The sequence below is a fragment of the Eubalaena glacialis genome, chromosome 3 (assembly GCF_028564815.1).
Source record: "Eubalaena glacialis isolate mEubGla1 chromosome 3, mEubGla1.1.hap2.+ XY, whole genome shotgun sequence".
NCBI lineage: Eukaryota > Metazoa > Chordata > Mammalia > Artiodactyla > Balaenidae > Eubalaena > Eubalaena glacialis.
This window is the reverse complement of record NC_083718.1, coordinates 176,568,241-176,590,650: the sequence shown is the minus strand read 5'-3', so window position 1 is coordinate 176,590,650 and position 22,410 is coordinate 176,568,241. Positions and strand designations below refer to the sequence as shown.

Sequence of the window (22,410 nt, the reverse complement as noted above, 5' to 3'; positions counted from 1 at the left end):
TAAAAGCTTTTGCACAGCAAAGGAAACCATCAACAAAATGAAAAGAAAACCTACTGAATGGGAGAAAATATTTACAAATGATATGACTGATAAGGGGTTAATATCCAAAATATATAAACAGCTCATACAACTCAATATAAAAAAAGGAAAACAACCTGATTAAAAATGGTCAGAAGACCTGAACAGACATTTTTCCAAAGAAGACATACACATGGCCATCAGGCACATGAAAAGATGCTCAACATTGCTAATTATTAGAGAAATGCAAATCAAAACCACAATGAGATATCACCTCACACCAGTCAGGATGACCATCATCAAAAAGAACACAAACAACAAATGTTGGCAAGGATGTGGAGAAAAAGGAACCCTTGTACACTGATGGTGGGAATGTAAATTGGTGCAACCACTATGGAAAACAGTATGGAGGTTCCTCAGAAAACCAAAAATAGAGCTACCATATGATACAGTAATTCCATTCCTGGGCATATATCTGAAGAAAATGAAAACACTAATTCGAAAAGACACATGAATCCCAATGTTCATAGCAGCATTACTTATAACAGCCAAGATATGGAAGCAACGTAAGCGCCCATCAAGGGATGAATGGATAAAGAGGATGTGATATACATACATATATATATATATATATATATATATATATATATATATATGAAATGGAATACTACTCAGTCATTAAAAAAGAATAAATTCCTGCCATGTGCAACAATATGGATGGACCTGGAGGGTATTATGCTAAGTGAAATAAGTCAGACAGAGAAACACAAATAGTGTATGTTATCATTTATATGTGGAATCTAAAAAAATAAAAGAAAAGAATGAACATAACAAAACAAAAACAGACTCACAGATATAGAGAACAAACTAGTGGTTACCGGTGGGGAGGGAGAAGGGGGGAGGGGCAAGATAGGGGTGGGTGTTAAGAGGTACAAACTACTATGCATAAAATAAATAAGCTACAAGGATATATTGTACAGCACAGGGAATATAGCCAATATTTATAATAAGTAAATGGAGTATAATCTATAAAAATGTTGAATCACTATGTTTTATACCTGAAACTAATATAACATTGTAAATCAGCTATACCTCAATTAAAAAAAAAAAAAAGACACCTGGAGATAAAGGGTGGGGAAAGGCCGTGTGAAGACGGAGGCAGAGATAGGAGTTATGTTGCCACAAGCCAAGGAACACCAGGAGCTGCCAGAAGTTGGACAAAGCAAGGAAGGATCTTCCCCTTGCAACTTTGGAGAGAGCATGGCCTTGCTGACACCTTGATTTTCTAGAGTCCAGACCTGTGAAAGAATAAATTTCTGCTGCTATAAGCCACTCAGTTTGTGGAAAATTGTTGCAGGAAGTTTAATACAAGGCATACAATGAAGTATGTTGAGAAATAATGATGAGTTATTATCATAAGTTTGCAGCAACCTGATGTTACAAAAGTCTAATATTATTATTGGACCTATTAAGTCATATTATCACTTATACTTTATACATATTTATCACTGTTAGACTTATTATTATTGAAGTCATTATTATTTATAGACTTATTTATTATTACTATCCTAATCGAGCAGAATTTGACTGAACTAGGCCAAGAGGTTAGTGGTAAAGAGGCTTAGGAGTCAAACAGAACAGGGTTGAAAACCCCAGCTTTGGGTACATGTTAGCAGTGTGACCTCAGGCAAGTGATTTTGCCTCTCAGAGATTTCCTCATCTGTAAAATGAGGATACCAAACCCTCTTCATCAGGTTACTGTGAAGGCTAAGTGAGATCCCTCATTTAAAACCACATAGCCCAGAGCCTGGCACATAGTAAAACCTCAGTAAAAGCCAGTTGACTCTTATGACCAGAGCACATAGTAGTTCTACTTTACCTAATGTTACCTCAGTTAATCTCTATCCCACCACCCTGACGATTTCCTTCATTGTACCACCAGTAATCATCTTCTTTCTTTATTTATTGGCTCTCTTCCCACCAGAATGTAGAATGTGAGCCCCATTAGACAGGGGCAGAGTCTCATTTATGGCTGGACATCCAGGACCTAGCACAGAGCCTGGCACATATTTGTGAGATGGGTGTATGAATGAATGAATAGTGAACACCTTGTCTTGTAAGTATTAAATGAAGACACGTTTAATCAATATCTTTCCTTTTATTCCATCTGTAGTTCCAAATTATTGCATTAGGATTCCTCTGCAGTCCTCCTCACCATCAACAGTTTCTCTTGCCTACTGCTTTAAGCCCCTTTGGTAGGAACCTAGCCTCCCTGATATGTAAGATATGGGTGTCCTGGGATCTTCAAAAGTATGGGGCTGAATCCTTGCTGGAGATGATGGACTGTGGGATGTCAGCACCATACCTGGCACATAGTAAGGGAATTTCCCCCTCCTCCCACTTGCTCTGTTTATTATTCATTATAGGGCATGGGGGTGGAGGAGACAAAGAGGCTGAATTGAGGGATGACCGGGAACAATTCGGGGATTTATAAAATCTCTGTGAATATCTTCCTTTTTTTTGGAGTTGGGTTAGACTGGGACACTGCCTGCTTCCAGTGGTACCATCAAATAGGTCTTCACAAAACCAATCTGCATCTCAAGCGATCCCAGTCTCCTCTGTATTCCCCACATACCTAGGAGGACACAATGGTTGTGAGTGGGGATTATCAGGGTGTCAGAGAGGGCCGGTGCCATAATAATAAGATGCCCTGAACTGGAGGCTTGTCAGTTATCTCTGCAAGAGGTGGATCAACATCCTTGGTCCTCATTGCATTGCAGTTCTTGGTCCTCTGTGGGAAAGGGTGACCTGCAGGTAGGGCCTTTCATAGCTCTAGAACCAAGGTGGACCGAACAATTAAACAGGAAGAAGGGCTAGCCAGCCATCCTGAGATCCCAGGAGAGTGATCCATTCTTCCCAGATTTCCTCCAGGTCCTTTACTGCTGAGCCTGAAGGCTCCGCTTGGCTCCCGTGGTCTCTAGAGAACGCAGGCACTAAGCCGTCTTGTTGGGAAGGTTGTCCTGACCTGCAATGAGCCTGTCCCAGGCCTCCTGCCTCCTGCCCACCTTGCCGCCCCTCACAGGGCCTGGCTACCCAACAGACTGTGTGCAGACAGGCGTGGCCAGGTTACCCTCCAGGGGTCAGTGCCAACACTCAGTGAAAAGGGGTTAAGTGTCCAGGCCTCTGGGGCTGGTTCAAGTAAGGTGAGAGGATCAAAGACACTCTCTTCCAGGGATTGAAATGATTTCTGACTTGGCTTATTTAAAATTGTGAAAGTGACCTCATTAGTGATCAGAGCAGTACAGCTCTCTGGAATCTGGCCCCAGGGTGATTTTCACATCAGCCTCTGTCTCAGTGACTGAGGACCTCGGGACCTCTTCTTTTCCTTCAGGCCCGAGGCCCCTCAGGCACTTCTTCCAGTGGGCCAGGCGGTGGTGCGCGGAGGAGCGGATCTCCCCACTCTGCAGGGCGTAGATGATGGGGTTGACCATGGAGTTGACAAGGCAGAGCAAGGAGCAGAAAGCGAAGACCTCCTTGACCTGTTTGCTTAGAGTGGTGGCCAGGCTGTAGACCATGAGGGTCAGTACCGGCAACCAGCATATGAAGAGCACAGCCAGCAGCACCCCCAAGGTCTTGGCCAACCGCACATCCAGCCTCATCCGGGCCATTCCGAGCACTTGTCTGTCCCGGTGCTCAGCCAAGCTGGCTACATGCTGACGGGCCTTCCAGAGGACATGCGCATAGGTATAGGTGATGCCAGAGAAGAGGACAGCAATGAACAGGAGCCAGCCCAGCAGATAGTCATTGGGGATCAGGGGGAAAAGCTCAGAGCAGGGCCTGGGACAGCAAGTCCATCCCATGAGAGGCAGAGAGGAAACCAATGCTGAGAGGACCCACATGATGCCCAGGGTCACCAGTGCCCTCCCACGGGTGAGTAGGGCTTTGTATGTAGGTGGGTAGCGCAGACAGAGGTAGCGGTCAATGGCCGTCAGCAGCAGGCTGCCTACAGAGGCCGTGAAGGTCATAGTCACGCTGCCAATCTTCAGCAGGAAGACAGCTTTGGAATCAACGCCATGGAAGACGTGGAAATATACAAAGTTGAAGGCAAAGACCACACTGGCCAGAAAGTCAGCCCCAGCCAAGCTGCCGATGAACAGGTACGAGGGCTTCCTGCGGAGCCGGTGTGAGGACAGGATCAGGTAGAGCACCACCAGATTCTCCAGGGCGCTTAGTAGGCCCAGAGGGGTGCACAGCACCGCGATAGCTATCTTTTGGGAACTGCTCAGGATCATGTAATCCTTCATGGGGTTGAAATCCAAGCCATCAATGGAGCCATTGGCTGCCTGTATCTTCCAGCATATCTCCATGGGTTGGGTCCCTCGGCTTCTGCCGGGCTTACCAAGAAGCCTTTGCTGTAGTACAATGAGAAGAAGAAATGAGTTCTTTTTCAATCAGCGCAATAATGACCTCATACAATCACTGACTCTAACCAAACACTTTACCTGTGCGATGGATCATATGTTGAAACAGCGATTTATATTGGTTTCTCTCTATTTTACCCTTTCTTCATCCTAGTGGGGTGCTAGGTCTGTACTGGTTGCCTTAGGAGAGGCATGTGGGAATTCAAGAAGCAGAAGTGACCTGCAAACCATATGATCTCACTTACATGTGGAACTGAAAAAAAAAAACTAATTCATAGATACAGAGAAGAGATTGGTGGTTGCCAGATGCAGGGGTTGGGGTCAGGGGGTGAAATGGGTAAAGGTAGTCAAAGGTACAAGCTTCCAATTATAAAATAAATAAGTATTGGGAATGTACGTACAACATGGTGACTATAGTTACTAATATTGTATTTGAAAGTTGCTAAGAGAATAGATCTTGAAAGTTCTCATCATAAGAAAATAAATTTGCAGCTATGTGTGGTAACGAATGTTAATGACTTATTGTGGTGATCATTTCACAGTATATACAAATATCAAATCATTATGTTGTATACCTGAAACTAATATAATGTTACATGTCAATTATACCTCAATAAAATAAAATAAGAAATAAAATAAAAATGACCTGCCTTTTTTGGTCTTTTAAAAAAACCCAAAAAACTACACCTAAGACTTCCCTTTGAAAGTAAGGAAATCTCCAAGGGTCAAAAACCGAGAGGAAATCAAAACCAAGAAAAAATGGAATCCATAGTGACATGGTGGAGGGTTTTTTGCATTGATGTTTTATTTTGTTTTGTTTGCCAGTTTTGGTAAGTAAGATGCTGAAGTTTTAACAACTATTTAGGGATGGGAGACAAGACTTGGGTTTCACACCAATAGATTTGCCAGATAAACTATAGGAGTCCAGATAAATTTGAATGTCAGATAATGAATCATTCTTAGTATAAGAATGTCCTAAATATTGAGAAAAACAAACAGGGCACCCAAATATTGTATGGGACATTATTAGAAAGCAAACTCTGAGTTTCTCTAGAGGGATATACTCTCGTATCCAGGTCACACAAGATTTCCACATGTAAAGGCGCATGGAATTTGAGCTCACGATGCAAACTTACAAAATGCACAAGGAAACATGAACAAGAGTTAGCAGAAATGTCAGACAGTAGAATTAGACTTCCAAGAATTCATATAATTCTTGGGTTTATGTTATAGAATATGTTTATATGCTTTTGTTTGTTTGTTTGTTTTGGCTGCGCGGCATGTGGAATCTTAGTTCTGACCAGGGATTGAACCCACGCCCCCTGCATTGGAAGCACGGAGCCTTAACCACTGGACCGCCAGGGAAGTCCGAATATGTTTAATATGATTAAACAATAAGGTATCAAAACCATGATTACCTAATGAGAGACTAGGCCGATTTGAAAAAGAATCAAGTAGAGTTTCTGAAAGTGAAAAATGAAGTCATTGAAAACAGTAACCCTTAAGGGTAGGTTAAAGAGCAGAAGAGACTAGTTGAAAAGCTTTGATCTAGAAGGTGGATCTGAAGAAACTTCTCAAAATGCAGCACAAGGAGATAGAGAGATGGGAAATATGAAAGAGAGGTTAAGAGACAGGAAGGATTGAAAGAGAAGGTTTAAAATATATCTAACTGGAGTTTCAGAAGGGAAGAATAGAATTGGTGGTGGGCATTGGGGAGGCCATATTCAAAGAGATGCTAGTGGAGAATTGCCCAGAATTCTCCTGGACATGACTCCTCAGATTCAGAAATCACAGTGAACTTCGAGCAGAATTTTGTTTTTAAACTGAAGTATAGTTGATTTACAATGTTGTGTTAGTTTCAGGTGTACAGCAAAGTGATTCAGTTTATATATATATATACTTTTTCAGATTCTTTTCCATTATAGGTTATTACAAGATATTGAATGTAGTTCCCTGTGCTATACAGTAGGACTTTGTTATTTATCTGTTTTATATATAGTCGTGTGTTGAGCAGAATTTTAAAAACAAACCAATGGGAATTCCCTGGTGGTCCAGTGGTTAGGACTTGGCACTTGCACTGCCAGGGCCGGGGTTCGATCCCTGGTCGGGGAACTAAGATCCCACAAGCCACACGGCGGGGCCAAAAACAAAACCAACCAACCAACAAAAACCAAACAAACAGAAAAAGAATTCCACATTCACATATAGCATAATAAAACTTCAGAATACCAAAGACAAAGAAAAAATTTAAAACAATCAGAGAGAAAAGGCAAAGGAATCACAATTAAATTTAAAAGCAGATTTTCCAATAGCAGTAATAATAGCCAGAAGATAGAGGGAAAAAAGCTACACTATCACTCAAAATAAGGAAATACAAGTAGAATTGTCCACTAACAGACTCTCACTGAAGGAAGTCTAAAGGATATGCCATTAGAAGAAGGAAATTCTTCACAGAGGGAAGAACAGAAAGGCAAGCAGGAATTGTGAACAAATAAATTGATAAATGTATGAGTAAATAAAAAAATATGTATAAAGCAACAACAATAATAATAATAATGACTGAGACTGATTTGGAGGGTATAAAAACAAAGTGTAAGTAAAATTGTGAATGACAGTAACACAAGCCAAGAGAGATGAATAGAGTTGCAGCTTTATTTAGGAAGTGAGTAAAGGTATTGATCTAATTTAGGATTTTAAAAATCAGGCATAATCTCTTACTTGGTTTACTACAATAGCTTCCTAACTGACTCCCTGCTTTTAACCAGGCCTGTCTAATTTCAATACAACAGCCAAGGTGATCCTTTTAAAATATGTCAGATCCTTTTCAAATATGTCACTCCTCTGTCCCAAACCCCACACAGCACCCATTCCATTCAGTGTAAAAGCTAAAGTACTAACAGTGGCCTAGAAGGCTGTGTGTGTTCTGGCCCCATTGACTCTCTGACCTCCCTACTAACCATGCTTCCCTTGGTCAACTAGCTTTAGCCACACTGGCTTACTAATGGGTACTCCCCCCCGTCCCCCCCACGGGGCCTTTGCATTAGTTGTTCCCTCTTCCAGAACACTCTTTTCTATGCATGGGTCAATCTCACCTTCTTCAAGTTGTGGCTCAAATTTTGCCTTTTCAAAGACATCTACCCTATCATCCTATTTAAAACTGTAGCTCACCCCACCCTCCCGCTCTTCTGGTCCCCCTTACTCTGCTCTATATTTTATTTTTTCCATATCACTAATCACCTTCTAACATATAATTTACCCTACATAATCTTTATTGTTTATTATCTGTTCCACTAGAATTTAAGTTCCATAAGGTCAAGGAACTGACTATTTTGTTCACTGATATAAGGGTTTAGAATAGTTTTTGGTACATAGTAGATACTCAATAAATATTTGTGGAATTGGAGTGAAATTGAATAGTCAGTGATTTTTAGCATTCCTCTCTCAGAAGTTAATAAATTAAGCAGACAATATACTAATTAATATGATATATAAGATTTGAACATTCAATTAACAAGTTTGATCTAATAGTCATATATGGAACTCAGCACCCAATAATTAGAGAATACTCATTGTTTTCAAGCAAATGTGGACATTTACCAAAACTGGTCTTGTCTTAGGTGAAAAGTAAATTGCAACAAACTTTAAATAATCTGTAACATACAAACCATGTTTTCTGACCACAGTGCAATTTATTTAGAAATCAAGAACTTAAAAAATATAACTAACAAACTTCACAGGTTTGAAGCGCCTGAATAATTCCTGAGCCAAAAAATCATAAAGGAAATTAGAAAATTCTTAGAATTATAACATATTAAAATGAGTGGGATGCATCTGAGTAGTACTGAAAGGGAAATTTATAGACCTACATGCTCATATAAGAAAAGAAAAAAGACTCATGAGCTAAGCATCCAACTCATGAAATTAGAAAAAGAGCAACAGCAAAAATACAAAGAAGGCAGAAGGCAGAAATAATAAGAGCAGAAACTGATGACATGGTAAAACAACAGAGAATAAGAAGCCCTGACAGAGACCGAAACTAGTTCTTTGAAAAGATCATAAAACAGACAAACCTCAGGCAAGATTACTTAAGATGAAGGAGAGAACCTACAAATAAGAAAAATATCAGGCATGAAAGAGAAATGGTCAATAATCCTTTAAAAAGATGTTTAACCTCAATAGCATCCACAGAAAGGCAAGTTCCACTCCCATCAGATCAGCAAAAAGATGAATCTGACAATATCAAGTACTGGAGAGGATGTGGAGTGCGAACGGTCAGCACTGTGACGGGGGTGTAAGTTGGGGCAAGCACTGGACAGCAGTTTGGCAAAATCTAGTGAAGTTGAAGATGAGCCACTGCCCTGAGATGCACCAATTCCGCTCCTGAAAATGTGCCCAAGGAGACATGTACAATCAGCATTTTTGAAATAGCAAAAGAAAACCACTATCACCACCACCAACAAAAGTCCATCAATTGCAAAATGCATAGATAAATTATAGTACATCCATACACAGAAATAAATGAAACAGTAAAAACTGAACTAGGACTATATGTGTCAACAAGGATAAATGTTAACATCACACCATTGAGCCAAAAGTTCAATCCCTTAGGAGAATGTAGAGGATTTATAGAGTAGATAAAGAGAAGAGAGCTCGCGGACAGTGGCAGAGGAACTAGAGAAGCAGGAGGGAGTGCAGGTTTTTTCCCAGACTACACTAGAAAGCAATGTCTTGCCTGAGGCAAAGGGAAAAAATGTGTTCCTCTATGTAGACATTTCCCTGTATTCTTTACTGGCTTTTTTTCCCCCCTCAAAACATTAAACATTAAAACACTAAAAAGTAGTTATTATTGAAAAATGGAAAAGTAGGTCATTAAAACTCACAGCAGTATTTTATAAGGTTTAAATATTTTATTTACACTCAAAACAGAATTTATTATAATTTTTTGGCACCCATTTAAATTTTGTGCCCATGGTGAGGGCCTCATTCTCCTCACCCTACTTCTGGTCTTGCTAGAGGTTATCAGGGAGTGGGAGTTGGGACAAGAGAGGTCTGTGGTTCCCAAGCAGTGGTTTCCTGGTGTGTCTGGGTGAGAAGACCTTCCCTGCATTTTCAAGTCTCCCCTTGCAGTAACTTCCAGGGTGGGTGTGCTTATGTTCATTTTAGAGCGGAAGAAGGTTTAGGAATGATAAGCTCTCTGGGCTCCCTGTACTCAATTTCCTTATCTATAAAATGGGGATAATGACGGTAACCCACCATTATAGATAATTCACGTTATGAGGATTAAGTGAATTAATACATAAAATATGTTTAGAAGAGAGCTCGACACTTCACTGAACTGTTCTTAATTTGGAACCCGCTCAGGATGACCTAGTTATTTAAGAGTTGAGAACTGGGGTTCAACTCCAGTTCTGTCTATACCTGCACCATAAATGTGGTTAGTCCGAATGGAGATATGCCTTGAGTGTAAAATACACACCAGATTTCAAAGACAGTATGGAAAAAAGAAGGTAACATAGCTCATTAGTAATGTTTTTATATTAATTACCAGTCGAAATGATATATTGGGCTAAATAAAAACATTTATTTCGCCCGTTTATTTTATTTATTTATTTATTTATTTTAACATCTTTATTGGGGGTATAATTGCTTTACAATGGTGTGTTAGTTTCTGCTTTATAACAAAGTGAATCAGCTATACATATACATATATCCCCATATCTCCTCCCTCTTACGTCTCCCTCCAATCCTCCCCACCCCACTATTTATTTATTTTTTATTGTGGCTACTAGAACATTTTAAAGGACAAGGGGCTCGTGGGACAGCGCTAGCCCACCCCAACGTGCTGTACTGTCTGGTGACAGCAAGGTCAGAAGTAGTCCTTTGCAGCTGCTGTAGGCAGCCCCAGTTGGGCTCAACTGGTTGCCTCACCATTCCTCAGACAGTTCTGCTTTCTTGCACCTTTGCCCCAGGGGTTCCTCTCCCTGGCTCATCTTTTTTCTGGACTCGTCTTTCGCCCAGTGAAAGCTTCCACAGCCCCGCAGTCACACACCAAGTTCCTAGACTTACTCTGTATATATTATAACCAGTTCTGATTAGTCTTTTCTCCAACCAGGTTGATAACTGCACCAACCAACATTTGTATGCAATTTAACTTCTACAAAATATTTTTTCTCAGCCACAATCTAAAGTAATCCACACAATCTCTGATATAAGAATTGTGGTTATTGTTATTTCATAGATAATGGAGGCTCAGAGACGTTAAACTACTTGGAGGAGGGCACACAGCTTGTCAAGGGCAGGGACTGAGCCTTCATTATTTCTGGGTCTTCTGTGCCTTGCACAATGCCTGCTACCTAGTCGGTGCTAAAAAACTGCTTAATGGGGAATTCCAGTGGTTAGGACTCTGCATTTTCACTACTGAGGGCCCAGGTTCGATCCCTGGTTGGGGAATTAAGATCCCACAAGCCACAGCGGGGGGCCAAAACAAACAAAAACTGCTTAATGAATGAAACCCATTTGGATGGAAAGGGGCTGTTGTCAATGTGTAGATCCCAAGTAAGAGTGTTAGGGGGAGGGGAGCACATAGGGTAGGTTCAAATCCTAGCCTGGTGACCTTGTTCAAGATACCTAATGCCTCTGTTTTCCCATTTCTCATCTGTAAAATGGGTTTTTGTGAGGATTTCAGTAAATTAATATAACATATGGAAGTGCTTATTATTGTTATTATTATTAGGAGCATCTTCAAATGGGATAATTCAACCTACTTGGTGAGGTTGTTGAGAATAATGTGCCTGGAGCATTATAAGAGCTTAATAAGTGGCAGCTCTTATAATCCAGTGTTTTTTAAATTTTAAGAGAGCAGAATGTTTTTTACCATCAATGGAATACCTATTCATAAATCAGGTAAAATTCTGAATTCATGTCACCTATGTCCTCTCTTCCAGGCAGCCCAGGTTCCTCTGTGGAGCCCTCAGGCTCCAAGGAACAGATTGAAAACTTCTCATCTAATCCACCTCTGTCATTTTACCATCAAGGAAACAGTCTAAGGGTGGGGATGTAATTTTCTAAGATCACCCAACAAATCAGCAGCAGAGCTGGAACTAGATTTCACATCCCCCAAACCACAATCAAAACCCTCGTGCTGGGCTTCCCTGGTGGCGCAGTGGTTGAGAATCTGCCTGCCAATGCAGGGGACACGGGTTCGAGCCCTGGTCTGGGAAGATCCCACATGCCGCGGAGCAACTAGGCCCGTGAGCCACAACTACTGAGCCTGCGCGTCTGCAGCCTGTGCTCCGCAACAAGAGAGGCCGCGATAGTGAGAGGCCCGCGCACCACAATGAAGAGTGGCCCCTGCTTGCCACAACTAGAGAAAGCCCTCGCACAGAAACGAAGACCCAACACAGCCAAAAATAAATAAATAAATAAATAAATTTAAATTATTAAAAAAAAAAAAAAACCCTCATGCTGTAAGCATAGAAGTGACCCTTCCTCGAAAAGCTGAAAAGGGGTGTTTCCCTGCGACGGATGCCCTTTGCTGAATGTTGCCAAGGCCACCCCAGAGTAAGACAGGAAATGGTGCCAGCCGAGTTCTCAGCCCTGGACATGAATAAGAGACAGTGTAAGCCTTTCTCAGCTCCCATATCCACCCTCCCACTTCTGGAAGCTTCCTCCCTGCACCCCTGCAGCCCCAGTCCCATCCCCCTCCAACTCTCTTGCCATATTTCCCTTACAAAACAGCCCCCCATCATCAGAGAATGGCTTACCCCACGCAGAGTCCATCCTAGAAGAGGGGCGCCGGGGTGGTGGTGGCTGGTATTCATGCCTCACCCAGGCCTGGCGTGGCCACCAACCTATGGTTATTGTCTAAATTAACTAAGGCCAGGAAATGCAGGCATTTGGATGGAGGTCCTAACAAGAAAATATCCGACAACAGGATGCACAGAGCAACAGGAAACCCAGCTCCCTGTCTGCCTTCCCTCTGAGCAGATAGAAATCTCTTTTGGAGTCAGAGCTTCTGGCTTCTAGATGAGCCTTCCTCCCGGGCAAGGACTGGTCTGAATGCCCGGCGCAGAGAGAGACTCGGTGCTTGCTGTGCTGCACAACTGTTCCAGTTCCACCTCTGCATGGCTTGTCATGTGACTTTGGGCAAGTCCCTTCAGCTTTCTGAGCCCCTCTTCTCATTGTGAAATGACAATGACAAGACCTGTCCGATTCTCCTTGGGAAAACCAAATTGGCTGGCAATCTCCCCCATGGCTCTTTAACCAGGTCCATGGGGAGGCTGTGATGGGGTACCAATCCTTTCGAAGTGTAGGTAAGACTTCATGTCTGTGCGTTTTTTAGGAGGAAAGGGTTCATTTTTTTAAAAAATCAGTGTGTCAGTGGAGTTCCAAATATTAGGAACCACTGATGCGTGCAAAAACATTTTGTGACTTGACATCGTACAAATGTAATATTAAAAGAGAAACAACCAACCAAGTGCTTTTCCCACCTAAGAAAAATGCCAAACCCCAAAACTACATGACACTCTTTCCCCAGAGAGCATGCCCATGCTGCAGTGGGTGTCCAGGACCTGGAGCCCTGACTCCTGCTGAGTGTCTGCGAAGGGCACATTGAGTGCCGGGAAGCTGCTCAGGAAAAGGCGCGCCTGGGGATTTTACTGACCCAAACTGAAAGTGTGAAGTGAAAGCATGCCATGGTCACAGCTGGCTCCTCTGTACTGCTGCGTTGAAAGCCCAAAGGCACTGGGGACCAGGTGTGAGTGAGAAGGAGCTGGCCCTTTGATTGTGGCCGCTACAAGTGCAGTGAGAAGCTGAGACTGGAGGCCGGGAGCCATCATATTTATCTCTTACTGGGAGTGGGGAGGCCTGGGTTCCGGTCCCTGTTCTGCCACTGAGTGACTTTGGGCAGGTCCTTTCTCCTGTCTGGGTCTTTCTTTTCTCATCTTTAAAGCAAGTGGGTTGCCTGGGTCACTTCTTAGGTCTCCTCTGGGAAACTCACCATGTTGGATCCCAATGTCACAGGCTTGGCAACCAGACCTCCTTGGATTCAACCAGCCCTGGATTCAAATCCAGCTCTGTACCTTGTGGGCTGTGTGATCTTGGGCAAGTTACTTCACCTATCTGAGCCTCTGTTTCATTCATCTGTAAACTAGGAGGAATACTACCCATATCACACTGTTGTGCAATCAAGTGATAGAAATTTATGAAATGTATGGTGGCTTACAGTATGTGTCTAATGAACGGCAGGACATACGCAGTAGAATTAGTTTATAGGATTCTTACAGGATTCTGTGCTTGTCTTGTCCAACTGTCGTCTGAGAACTTAAGTATATAGAAAGCTCTTCATTCATCCTCAGTGGACACTTTACTACCATGAAGTCCAGACCATCACATCAAAAAAACAAAAACAAAACCAAAAAAAATCTGTTTGACCTGCATGAATGATCCATTAGTAATAGACCAAGTTGAGGTTCTTGACTTGCTTCCCAGCAGGGCTCTGGGTGCTATGTTCAGCCATAGGAAGGGTGTCGTGGGGCCTTCCTTCCATCTTTCTTCTCTTAGTTCCCCTCCGTGCTTGGTAGCACTTGGTTGCAGTTGCAAGAAAGTTTTCTGGAGTTCTGGGCTGTGGGCTATGTTCCTTTGTCCAAATCTTATTTATTTTTTCAGGCCCTATATCAAAAGCCACCTCCTCCAGGAAGCATTCTCTGGTTTCTCCTTACCTGTCCACGAGGATGAATCTCATTGAGTCCTAATGCATGGATCACTGTCTACCTTCCATTATTTGTGTCTTTTCCTCATATTGCTCCCTGTACTGTGAGCTTCTAATTTTGAACGTAGAATCTGGGTCAGGGAGTGGTGGCATCTTTGTATTCTACTCCCCCTCACACCAAAAAGAGCCCACGGTAGACTCTTGGTGGAGATCTTTTGATGAAGGGCCCGAGCTAAGCTAAGCAGCCCTATGGAGATGGAACTCAGCCCACATAAGCAAGGCAATTTGATGGCCCCCAAGCCACCACTCCCCATTCCCAAGTCATGGCAGACATTGTCCATCTGTCCCAGTCCTCCCACGCCCTAAGCCTCACTGTGAGCTTCTCACCATAGTGTTCCTGGCCCACAGATCCAGACTTCCGGAAAGAGGCAGGACCCACAAGCAGCAGGTCGAAAGCAGAGAGTTAACTAGAAGGTTGGCAACTGTCCAGGCTCCTTAGCCTTATAAACAGAGCACCAGGATAGTCATTCCTAAAATGGATTTGGCAGGGGTGGTGGGACAGCATGTGGAAGAAGGAACTTAAAATTTCTGCAGTGATATGAGTCGCAGGAGAAGGTTATCGATGCGAGGCAGAGTACAGAAATTGCCTTAGAGGAGAGATGCAAAGGGCTGCCAAAGGGGTTATTTCCCAAACTGATTTCTCTAGTACTTTCCTCCTGGATTTCCAGCCCTTGGGCACAGGGCCTGGCAAAAAGTAGGCTCTTAAATATCTTCAAATCAACTTATTGAATAAATGAACAAATGTCTATTAAGAAAAAAAGCAGGTTTCTTCAGACAAACTTTCATGTTTCCTTTTCCCTCAGCTGCCAGGAAGCTCAGAGCTAAATGCAATACAAGCCAGCAGTGCTGGGTCATTCAAGGTTGGTTCCTCATTCACTTATTGCTCCTTTTAGTAGTTTCTAGTGTTTTGCTTTTTCTTTTTTTTAATTAAAAAAAATATATATATATATCTATATTTATTTGGCTGCTTCGGATCTTAGTTTTGGCACTCGGGATCTCGTTGCAGCATGCAGAATCTTTAGTTGCGGCATGTAGGATCTAATTCCCTGACAAGGAATCGAACACGGGCCCCCTGCATTAGGAGCGTGCAGTCTTAGCCACTGGACCACCAGGGAAGTCTCTCTAGTGCTTCACTTTTATTTCCACTGCCCTAATTCATAACATAGGCCACCTCCAGTCCTTTTAGGAAAGAGTTTGTATTTTACAGAATTGGGGCAAAAGATCATCATTGAGGTCTCCTCCACAATTCCTTTCTCAAATGTCTATTGGTCATCAAAGAAACCCAGTCCCCATGAATCTGCCTTGTGGGGCTGAAGGATTCTGTCCCAAGTCTGCTGTCTACTCACCATTCATCATTCCTGCTCAGGGCTCTGTGGGGTCACCACCTGCTGTCTGGACACTCATTCTCCCTGGACCTTCCTTCCTCATTAATCTGTATCATCTCCAGTCTCCCTCCCAGGAGGAACTGAGCTAAATGATGCCTGAATCCTCCTTCCACTGTAGCAAAGGTTAAATGCCACATCTTCGGAATGAAGCATTGTAGGGTTCAAATCCCAGCTCTGTCACTGGTGGGCTGTGTGACCTTGGGGCAAGTTACTCAAACTCTCTGAGCCTCAGTTTCTTCATCTGTAACTGGGGAAATTAATACCTGAATTCTTTTTCTTTTTTTTAAACTGTTCGCAAGTTTACTTCTGAGTTGCAAAAATATTTTCCCTGTAATACCAGCATTCTTGATGTGCAGATGAAATAATTATTTAAAACAATTAAGCAGTAGCTTGGCCGCCTAATTGAACGACAGAGCGTGTGTGCGGTGTAGTAGAAAGAAAAGCGTCCCAAGTTAGGAAGCAGATACTCAGGGTTTGAACCTGGCTCTGGCACTGGGTAATTCTATGGAGAAGTCAGTTACTCTCTGTTGCCTCCATACTGCCATCTGAAAAGAAGATTGGAGGATAGTGGTGATGGGCACTTGGCATTGCACTAGCACTTTCTCTTCAGTATCTCATTTAAACCTGATATTATTATTTTCAATATTTCATAAATGAGGAAATTGGGGTACAGGGTTGCTAAGAGACTGGCTGGGGGCGCCAGGAACCTGTGCTCTTGTTCATTCCTCTGAAGACCCAGGGTCCCATCCTATTGCTTTACATTCTTTACCTCCTCCAAACCATTACACGGTAAATTAACAAACCTGAAATCTGCCCACAGGACAGTTTTGTTGAGTCTTTTCAAATATCTTCTTCTTCTTTTCAACTACCTTATACTCCAGCAACTTCCCTTTCAGAGAATAGACTCATAAGGCCCACATTCAGATCATACTTGACAGTTTGCACAGCAGGGAAGGGCTCATGGCTATTATATGAAGCAGGTAGCATTCCTTGAGCAAACGGGTTTAGAGAGGGCAAGTCACTTGCCCCCAGTTCACAGCAAGTGGCAGGCCAAGCCAGGACTTGAGCCTTTGTGTTATGACAAAGTCAAGTTGATAAAGGGACAGGATCTAATGCATGACCCTGCCCAGGTGACACCAGACACAGGCAATCTTTTGTCTTTAGTCCCAGGGGCAAATCACATCTCTTTTCTCTTTTTGTCTTTTTCCTCTTCTGACCGGTTTCACTCAGTCATGCCTCCATTGCTACCATTAGCTGGTGTAGAGTTTAGTCCTGCCCCCATCAGCCTGGTGAAGCCCCCATCAGCCTGGTGAAGTCCCGATCCCCATGGATTTGCCAGTCAGGCTGATTTCCAGTCCTGGCTCAGCCAAGTATTAGCTTTGTGCCCTTGGATAAAGTCACTTACTTCATTCACTTCTTTTCCTCAGTTTCCTCATCTGTAAAATGGGAATAACATATAGTACACATTTCATCGGTGGTGAAGCACGAGGACTAGTTGGGATAGCATCATGCTTAGTATAGTGCCTGGCACACAGTTACTCCGCCACTGATGGCAGATTATATATGTATATATAATATGTACACATATTGTAGCTTTCTCCTCAAAAAAAAAATTTTTTTTTTCTTGCTATGCCACATGGCATGCAGGATCTTGGTTCCCTGACCAGGGATGGAACCTGCTCCCTCTGCAGTGGAAGCACAGTCTTAACCACTGGACTTTCAGGGAAGTCCCTCTCCTCACTTTCTCAAGTTCTTTGTTAGTTGGCAACAAATGAGAGTGACAATGCCTTGTCTGCTATGCCCTTGGGCTGGTGTGAGGGCAGGGGCGTGGTCAAGGAGGGAGGCAAAAGGCAGGAGAGAGGGGGTGAGCAGAGGGAGAAGATCCTGTTTCCAACCAGGATTTCTGGAGCTGAGTGAACAGGAAGCTGAGAATGTGCCTGGGAGCCTGATGGATTATTAACCAGGCTGCGGTAAAGAAGTCGGTACCCGACAGCCTGCAATCATGAGGAGAGCCCTGGGCCAAGGAGATAGGAGTCTGGATTCCAGTTCCAATTTTGGGTGGAACTGATGCCTGGGAACCTCAGGCAAAACGGTCCCCTTCTCAGAATGTCCATCTGCACCAGATAAGATCTCAAAACCCAACTTGGTCCTTCCATTTTGTGAGTTGTGCAATTAACCACACACAACTGGGGCGGGCTGGGGCAGGGCTGGGGCAGGGCAGAGGCGGGGACTGGGTGCAGGGATCTGTCAGGTTGCAAAAGAGCTAACAGTGAGAACGCCTGGAGCAGCAGTTCTCAGACTTCGTGGGCTCAGCACCCCTTTACCATCTCAAAAGTTACCCAGATTCTAAAGGGCTTTCCTTGCAGGTTACATCTTTCAACACCTATTGGGTAGAAACTAAAACTGACAACTTAGAAACAATATTTAATAAAGCTGTTACATGTTAACAGAAATAACATGTTTTTAATGAAAATAATTTTGGGGGGCAGATATCTTTATTGTCAGGCAGCTGGATTCTCATCTCTGCTTCTGCATTCAGTCTGTTGTAATGTGTCGTTGTGGTTAAAGCGTATGAGGAAAATGAATTTTGCACTGTCTCCTGTGCTTCCTTTGTGGCAGGCACTACAAGGAGGCATTTTACCTGCACTCTCTCCTTTATCCTGCAAACTGTCCTTGCAGATAGAAATGTTTTATTCTCACTATCTTAGAGATCAGGAAAGTGAGGTTCAGCTGAATGGATTTGCCCAGGGTCACACAGCTTGTAGGTGGCAGAATCAGAACCCAAAGCCAGGCTGCTCTGCTACGGCTGGTGCCAGAGCCAGTCCATGGAAGGCAGGCCGGCCTGGATGGAAAGGGACGGGGGTCTTTCTCACACTCTGGGCAACAGTCTCTTCCCTGGTCTCCTTTTCCTCCTTTCCTCCTTTCCTCCTTGGACCATTTCCTCTAACCAGGGCCTCCAGCACCACCATTAGCTGCCAGGGCATTGACAGGTCAGCTCCAAGAGATCCGGGGCTCATTGTCTGTTTTGTTCCCTGCTGCGTCTCAGGGGCCTAGAATGCAGCCTGGCCCATGGCAGCTGCTCAAGGAATATTTGTCCGGTGAATTGGTTGAAGGAGTTCTGTGACACTTGTGAAAATCCTCAGGGAGGGCTACCTTCTTCAAGATTCTCAAAGTAGACACAACTGATCGATTTATGGGGGAAAAGACGGACTGATAGAATATACATCAGCAGGAAGGGCATGCCTGGCTTAACATTTCAAAAGTGACTCTCAAAGGTTCTGTGGCAAGAGGACATAGAAAAAGCCTTTTAGAGCCCGACCTGCCCGCCTTGAATATATGGGCGAGAAGGGGATCGCAGGGTAGGGGGGACTGTACCTTAATGACAATGGCTTGCTGTGTGCCAAGCACTGGGTTTTGCATGTAAACTCAGTTACTCCTCACAATGAGGAGGGGAAGGTGGTGCTATTCTCATGTCTCTCTTTTACAGACGAGGAGATAGAAGCACACGGGAATGAAGTGACTTGCCCGAGGTCATACAGAGGGTAAAGCCCAATTTGAACCCAGGCCCAGGCCCATCATCCTCATACCTCCTGCTCAGTCAGATCCTGAAGCTTTCTCCTGGGGACCTCAATCCTTTGTATGGGGGGGTGGTTCTTGAAATACTGTAAGTACATAGGCTTCCCTGTTTCCTGCTTTAGCAGATCCCAGGGTTCAGAGTCTCAAGATGGGCACCTTGACATGCTGTCTGAAGACATGTGTCTTAGTTCTGCCCCTGCAGGGAGCATCTCTACGATTCAGGGCTTCACTCTGATTCTGTGCTGGTTATCGTTATCTTGATAATAGGAACTAAAGGCCTATCCTCCTCTTTCTTTTTTGGTTTTTTAATAAATTTATTTATTTTATTTATTTATTTTTGGCTGTGTTGGGTCTTCGTTGCAGTGCGCGGGCTTTCTCTAGTTGCGGTGAGTGGGGGCTACTCTTTGTTGCGGTGCGCAGGCTTCTCATTGTGGTGGCTTCTCATTGTGGTGGCTTCTCTTGCTGCGGAGCACGGGCTCTAGGCGCACGGGCTTCAGTAGTTGCAGCACGCAGGCTCAGTAGTTGTGGCGCACGGGCTTAGTTGCTCCGCGGCATGTGGGATCTTCCCAGACCAGGGATCAAACCCGCATCCCCTGCATTGGCAGGCGGATTCTTAACCACTGCGCCACCAGGGAAGTCCCTATCCTCCTCTTTCAAAGAAAACCTACTACAGAAAATTTTAGGAACTCAGTCATTAAAGTGTAAATGCCCGATAAGAGTCTCTGGCTCCCCCTCACCCTGGGGGTACTTGCTGCTGGTGGAAGCTTGGTCAGGAGTCAATGGGAAGCACGGTGGGGGGAGCAGGTGGGTTTAGGAGCATTGTTAAAACTGTTAAAATTACACCTAGAAGTGGCTGGTCAGCCCCCTCCGCCCATGAAGTGCATTACAAGCAAAGCGTTGTAATGGGGTAGGGGGTGGGAGGGAGCAGAGAGGCCGTTAAAGGATGCTGAGGACTTTTCACGGTGGCTCCTCCGTATAGCAGAGAGCAGGAAAAGGTTAACCGCGTGGTGGGTCTTCTGAATCCCCTGTGGTTTCCTTGCAGGCTGCTCTGCCTCCTCCTGGCTTGGCCAGATCCCAAAGGGTGGGGTCCCTCCCTAATCTTGATTCTGGTTGTTTCTAGGGTTGCAGCAGTGGGGGTGGCGGTTACAATCCGGGCTGGTCGCCGAGCAGAGGCGGGAGTGGTGGGGTGGTGATGCGCAGAGCCCTGGAGGCTCAGCTCTTGAAACACACCGGTGCTCATGACAAAGACAGAAAGTGACACTGAATGAGCGCTTACTGTATACTGTAGGCCAGACTCCATGCCACGCCCTTTACACATTAACTCACATATTCCACATGACAAGCCAATGAGGGAAGTGGTATGACTCCCATTGTATAATTGAGGGAACTGGCATCAGGAAAGAGGCTGAGTCGTAGGGCTGCAGGCCGCTAAGATGTGAGTGGTGACAGAGTGGCTGGAGGGTCACAGGGACAGCGGCTGATGCTAAATTAAACCCAGTGTGGGCACTCAGGCCATGGACAGATAAGGAGAGGCCAGACATCTGTGGAGTTGACCCTCATGCACGTTCCACGATAGCCTTTTGTGATAGAATGAATTCACGTGTGTTTGGGGATCTGTCTGGCTTCTGGCCTCCGTGGCCGTGAAGAGGAAAGCACATTACCATTTCTGGCCTAGGATTTGGGATTAGATCCAGCAATACTGATTCCTTCAGTTATACCCACTTGCAAGGTAACCTGGATTTCTATCTCCTGCTTCTGTGAAGAGAGGTGGTGAACAGGTAAGGATCAGCTCAGAATAAGAAGGGAATAGTTAGAGGTTTAAGAGGCAGCCTTGAGTCACAATTGTGAGTTCTGATTCTGCCCCCTTATTAAATCTGTGGGCTCTTGGGCAAATTACCTCACTATCCTGAGCCTCAGTGCCCTCATCTGTAAAATGGGGATAATGAAATTATCTCCCCTCAGGGCTGTTGTGAGGAGTGAATGGGGTGGGCGGCATGTAGAAAACGCATAACACAGTGCCTGGCTGACACTTAATAAATCCTCATAAACGTTAGCTATTATGTTTATTGTTTTTGTGTGCATTTTCCCTGCCAGATTACTTAAGGATCATATCCAAAATTTAAAGAGTAAAATAAAATAGAATGAGATGGTTGTACTAGACCATCTCTCATCTCTCCTGACTCAGGAACTATTTCACGGTAAAATATAATTTTACAAACCCCCATGAGAATTATTTGGGCTATATCATAATTTTCTATGGTCCATGAAAAAGGAAGTGTTTTTAAGTCAAATGTACTGTTTTTTTTTAATTAATTAATTAATTAATTTTTGGCTGGGTTGGGTCTTTGTTGCGGTGAGCGGGGGCTACTCTTCGTTGGGTTACGCGGGCTTCTCATTGCTGTGGCTTTTCTTGTTGCGGAGCGCAGGCTGTAGGTGCGTGGGCTCAGTAGTTGTGGCTCACGGGCTGAGTTGCTCCGTGGCATGTGGAATCTTCCCAGACCCGGGCATGAACCTGTGTCCCCTGCATTGGTAGGCAGATTCTTAACCACTGCGCCACCAGGGAAGCCCCCTAAATCAAATGTACTATTTTTAATAAGTGTATTATTTCCAAAATTTCCCTAACATTTATTTTACTTAAATTATATGCATAATACATAAAAACAAATTTTGACTTCTCCCCACTTTACAGTGGCATATGTGCTTGATTTGCTTTAAATTCATGACAGAAGAAAATGCATGGTTGCTGAACAAGTTTTAAAGTGATGTTTTATGGGGGGACCAAATAGACATTAAAATAGAATGAAACGGGGAATTCCCTGGTGGTCCAGTGGGTAGGACTCAGCGCTCTCACTGCCAGGGGCCCAGGATCAATCGCTGGTCGGGGAACTAAGATCCCGCAAGCCCTGCAAGATCACTTTCATAAGTTGGGGGTTTGCATTCTTGCATTTGATGCTTAAAAGTCTGATTTGTAGGGTTTGCCTGGTGGCACAGTGGTTAAGAATCCGCCTGCCAATGCAGGGGATGCGGGTTTGATCCCTGGTCTGAGAAGATTCCACATGCCGCGGAGCAACAAAGCCCGTGAGCCACAACTACTGAGCCCACGTGCCACAACTACTGAAGCCTGCGCGCCTAGAGTCTGTGCTCTGCAACAAAGAGAAGCTACCACAATGAGAAGCTTGTGCACCACAATGAAGTGTAGCCCCGGGCTTCCCTGGTGGCGCACTGGTTGAGAATCTGCCTG

At 44.1% G+C, this 22,410-nt stretch overlaps 1 protein-coding gene and 1 non-coding gene across 2 annotated transcripts; one reads left to right on the top strand and one right to left on the bottom strand.

The window, feature by feature from the left end:
• Nucleotides 1-3,014: 3,014 nt before the first annotated feature.
• CNR2 (cannabinoid receptor 2) lies at nucleotides 3,015-12,302 on the bottom strand. The gene is made up of 2 exons (XM_061186997.1): nucleotides 12,203-12,302; nucleotides 3,015-4,430 (listed from the first exon to the last, which is right to left on the bottom strand). The coding sequence occupies exons 1-2, from the start codon at nucleotides 12,257-12,259 to the stop codon at nucleotides 3,303-3,305; spliced, it is 1,185 nt and encodes a 394-aa protein (XP_061042980.1). The 5' UTR covers nucleotides 12,260-12,302; the 3' UTR covers nucleotides 3,015-3,302.
• Nucleotides 6,480-6,551, top strand: TRNAA-UGC (transfer RNA alanine (anticodon UGC)). Its single transcript has one exon. It is a non-coding gene; the product is annotated as a tRNA-Ala (tRNA).
• Nucleotides 12,303-22,410: the final 10,108 nt, after the last annotated feature.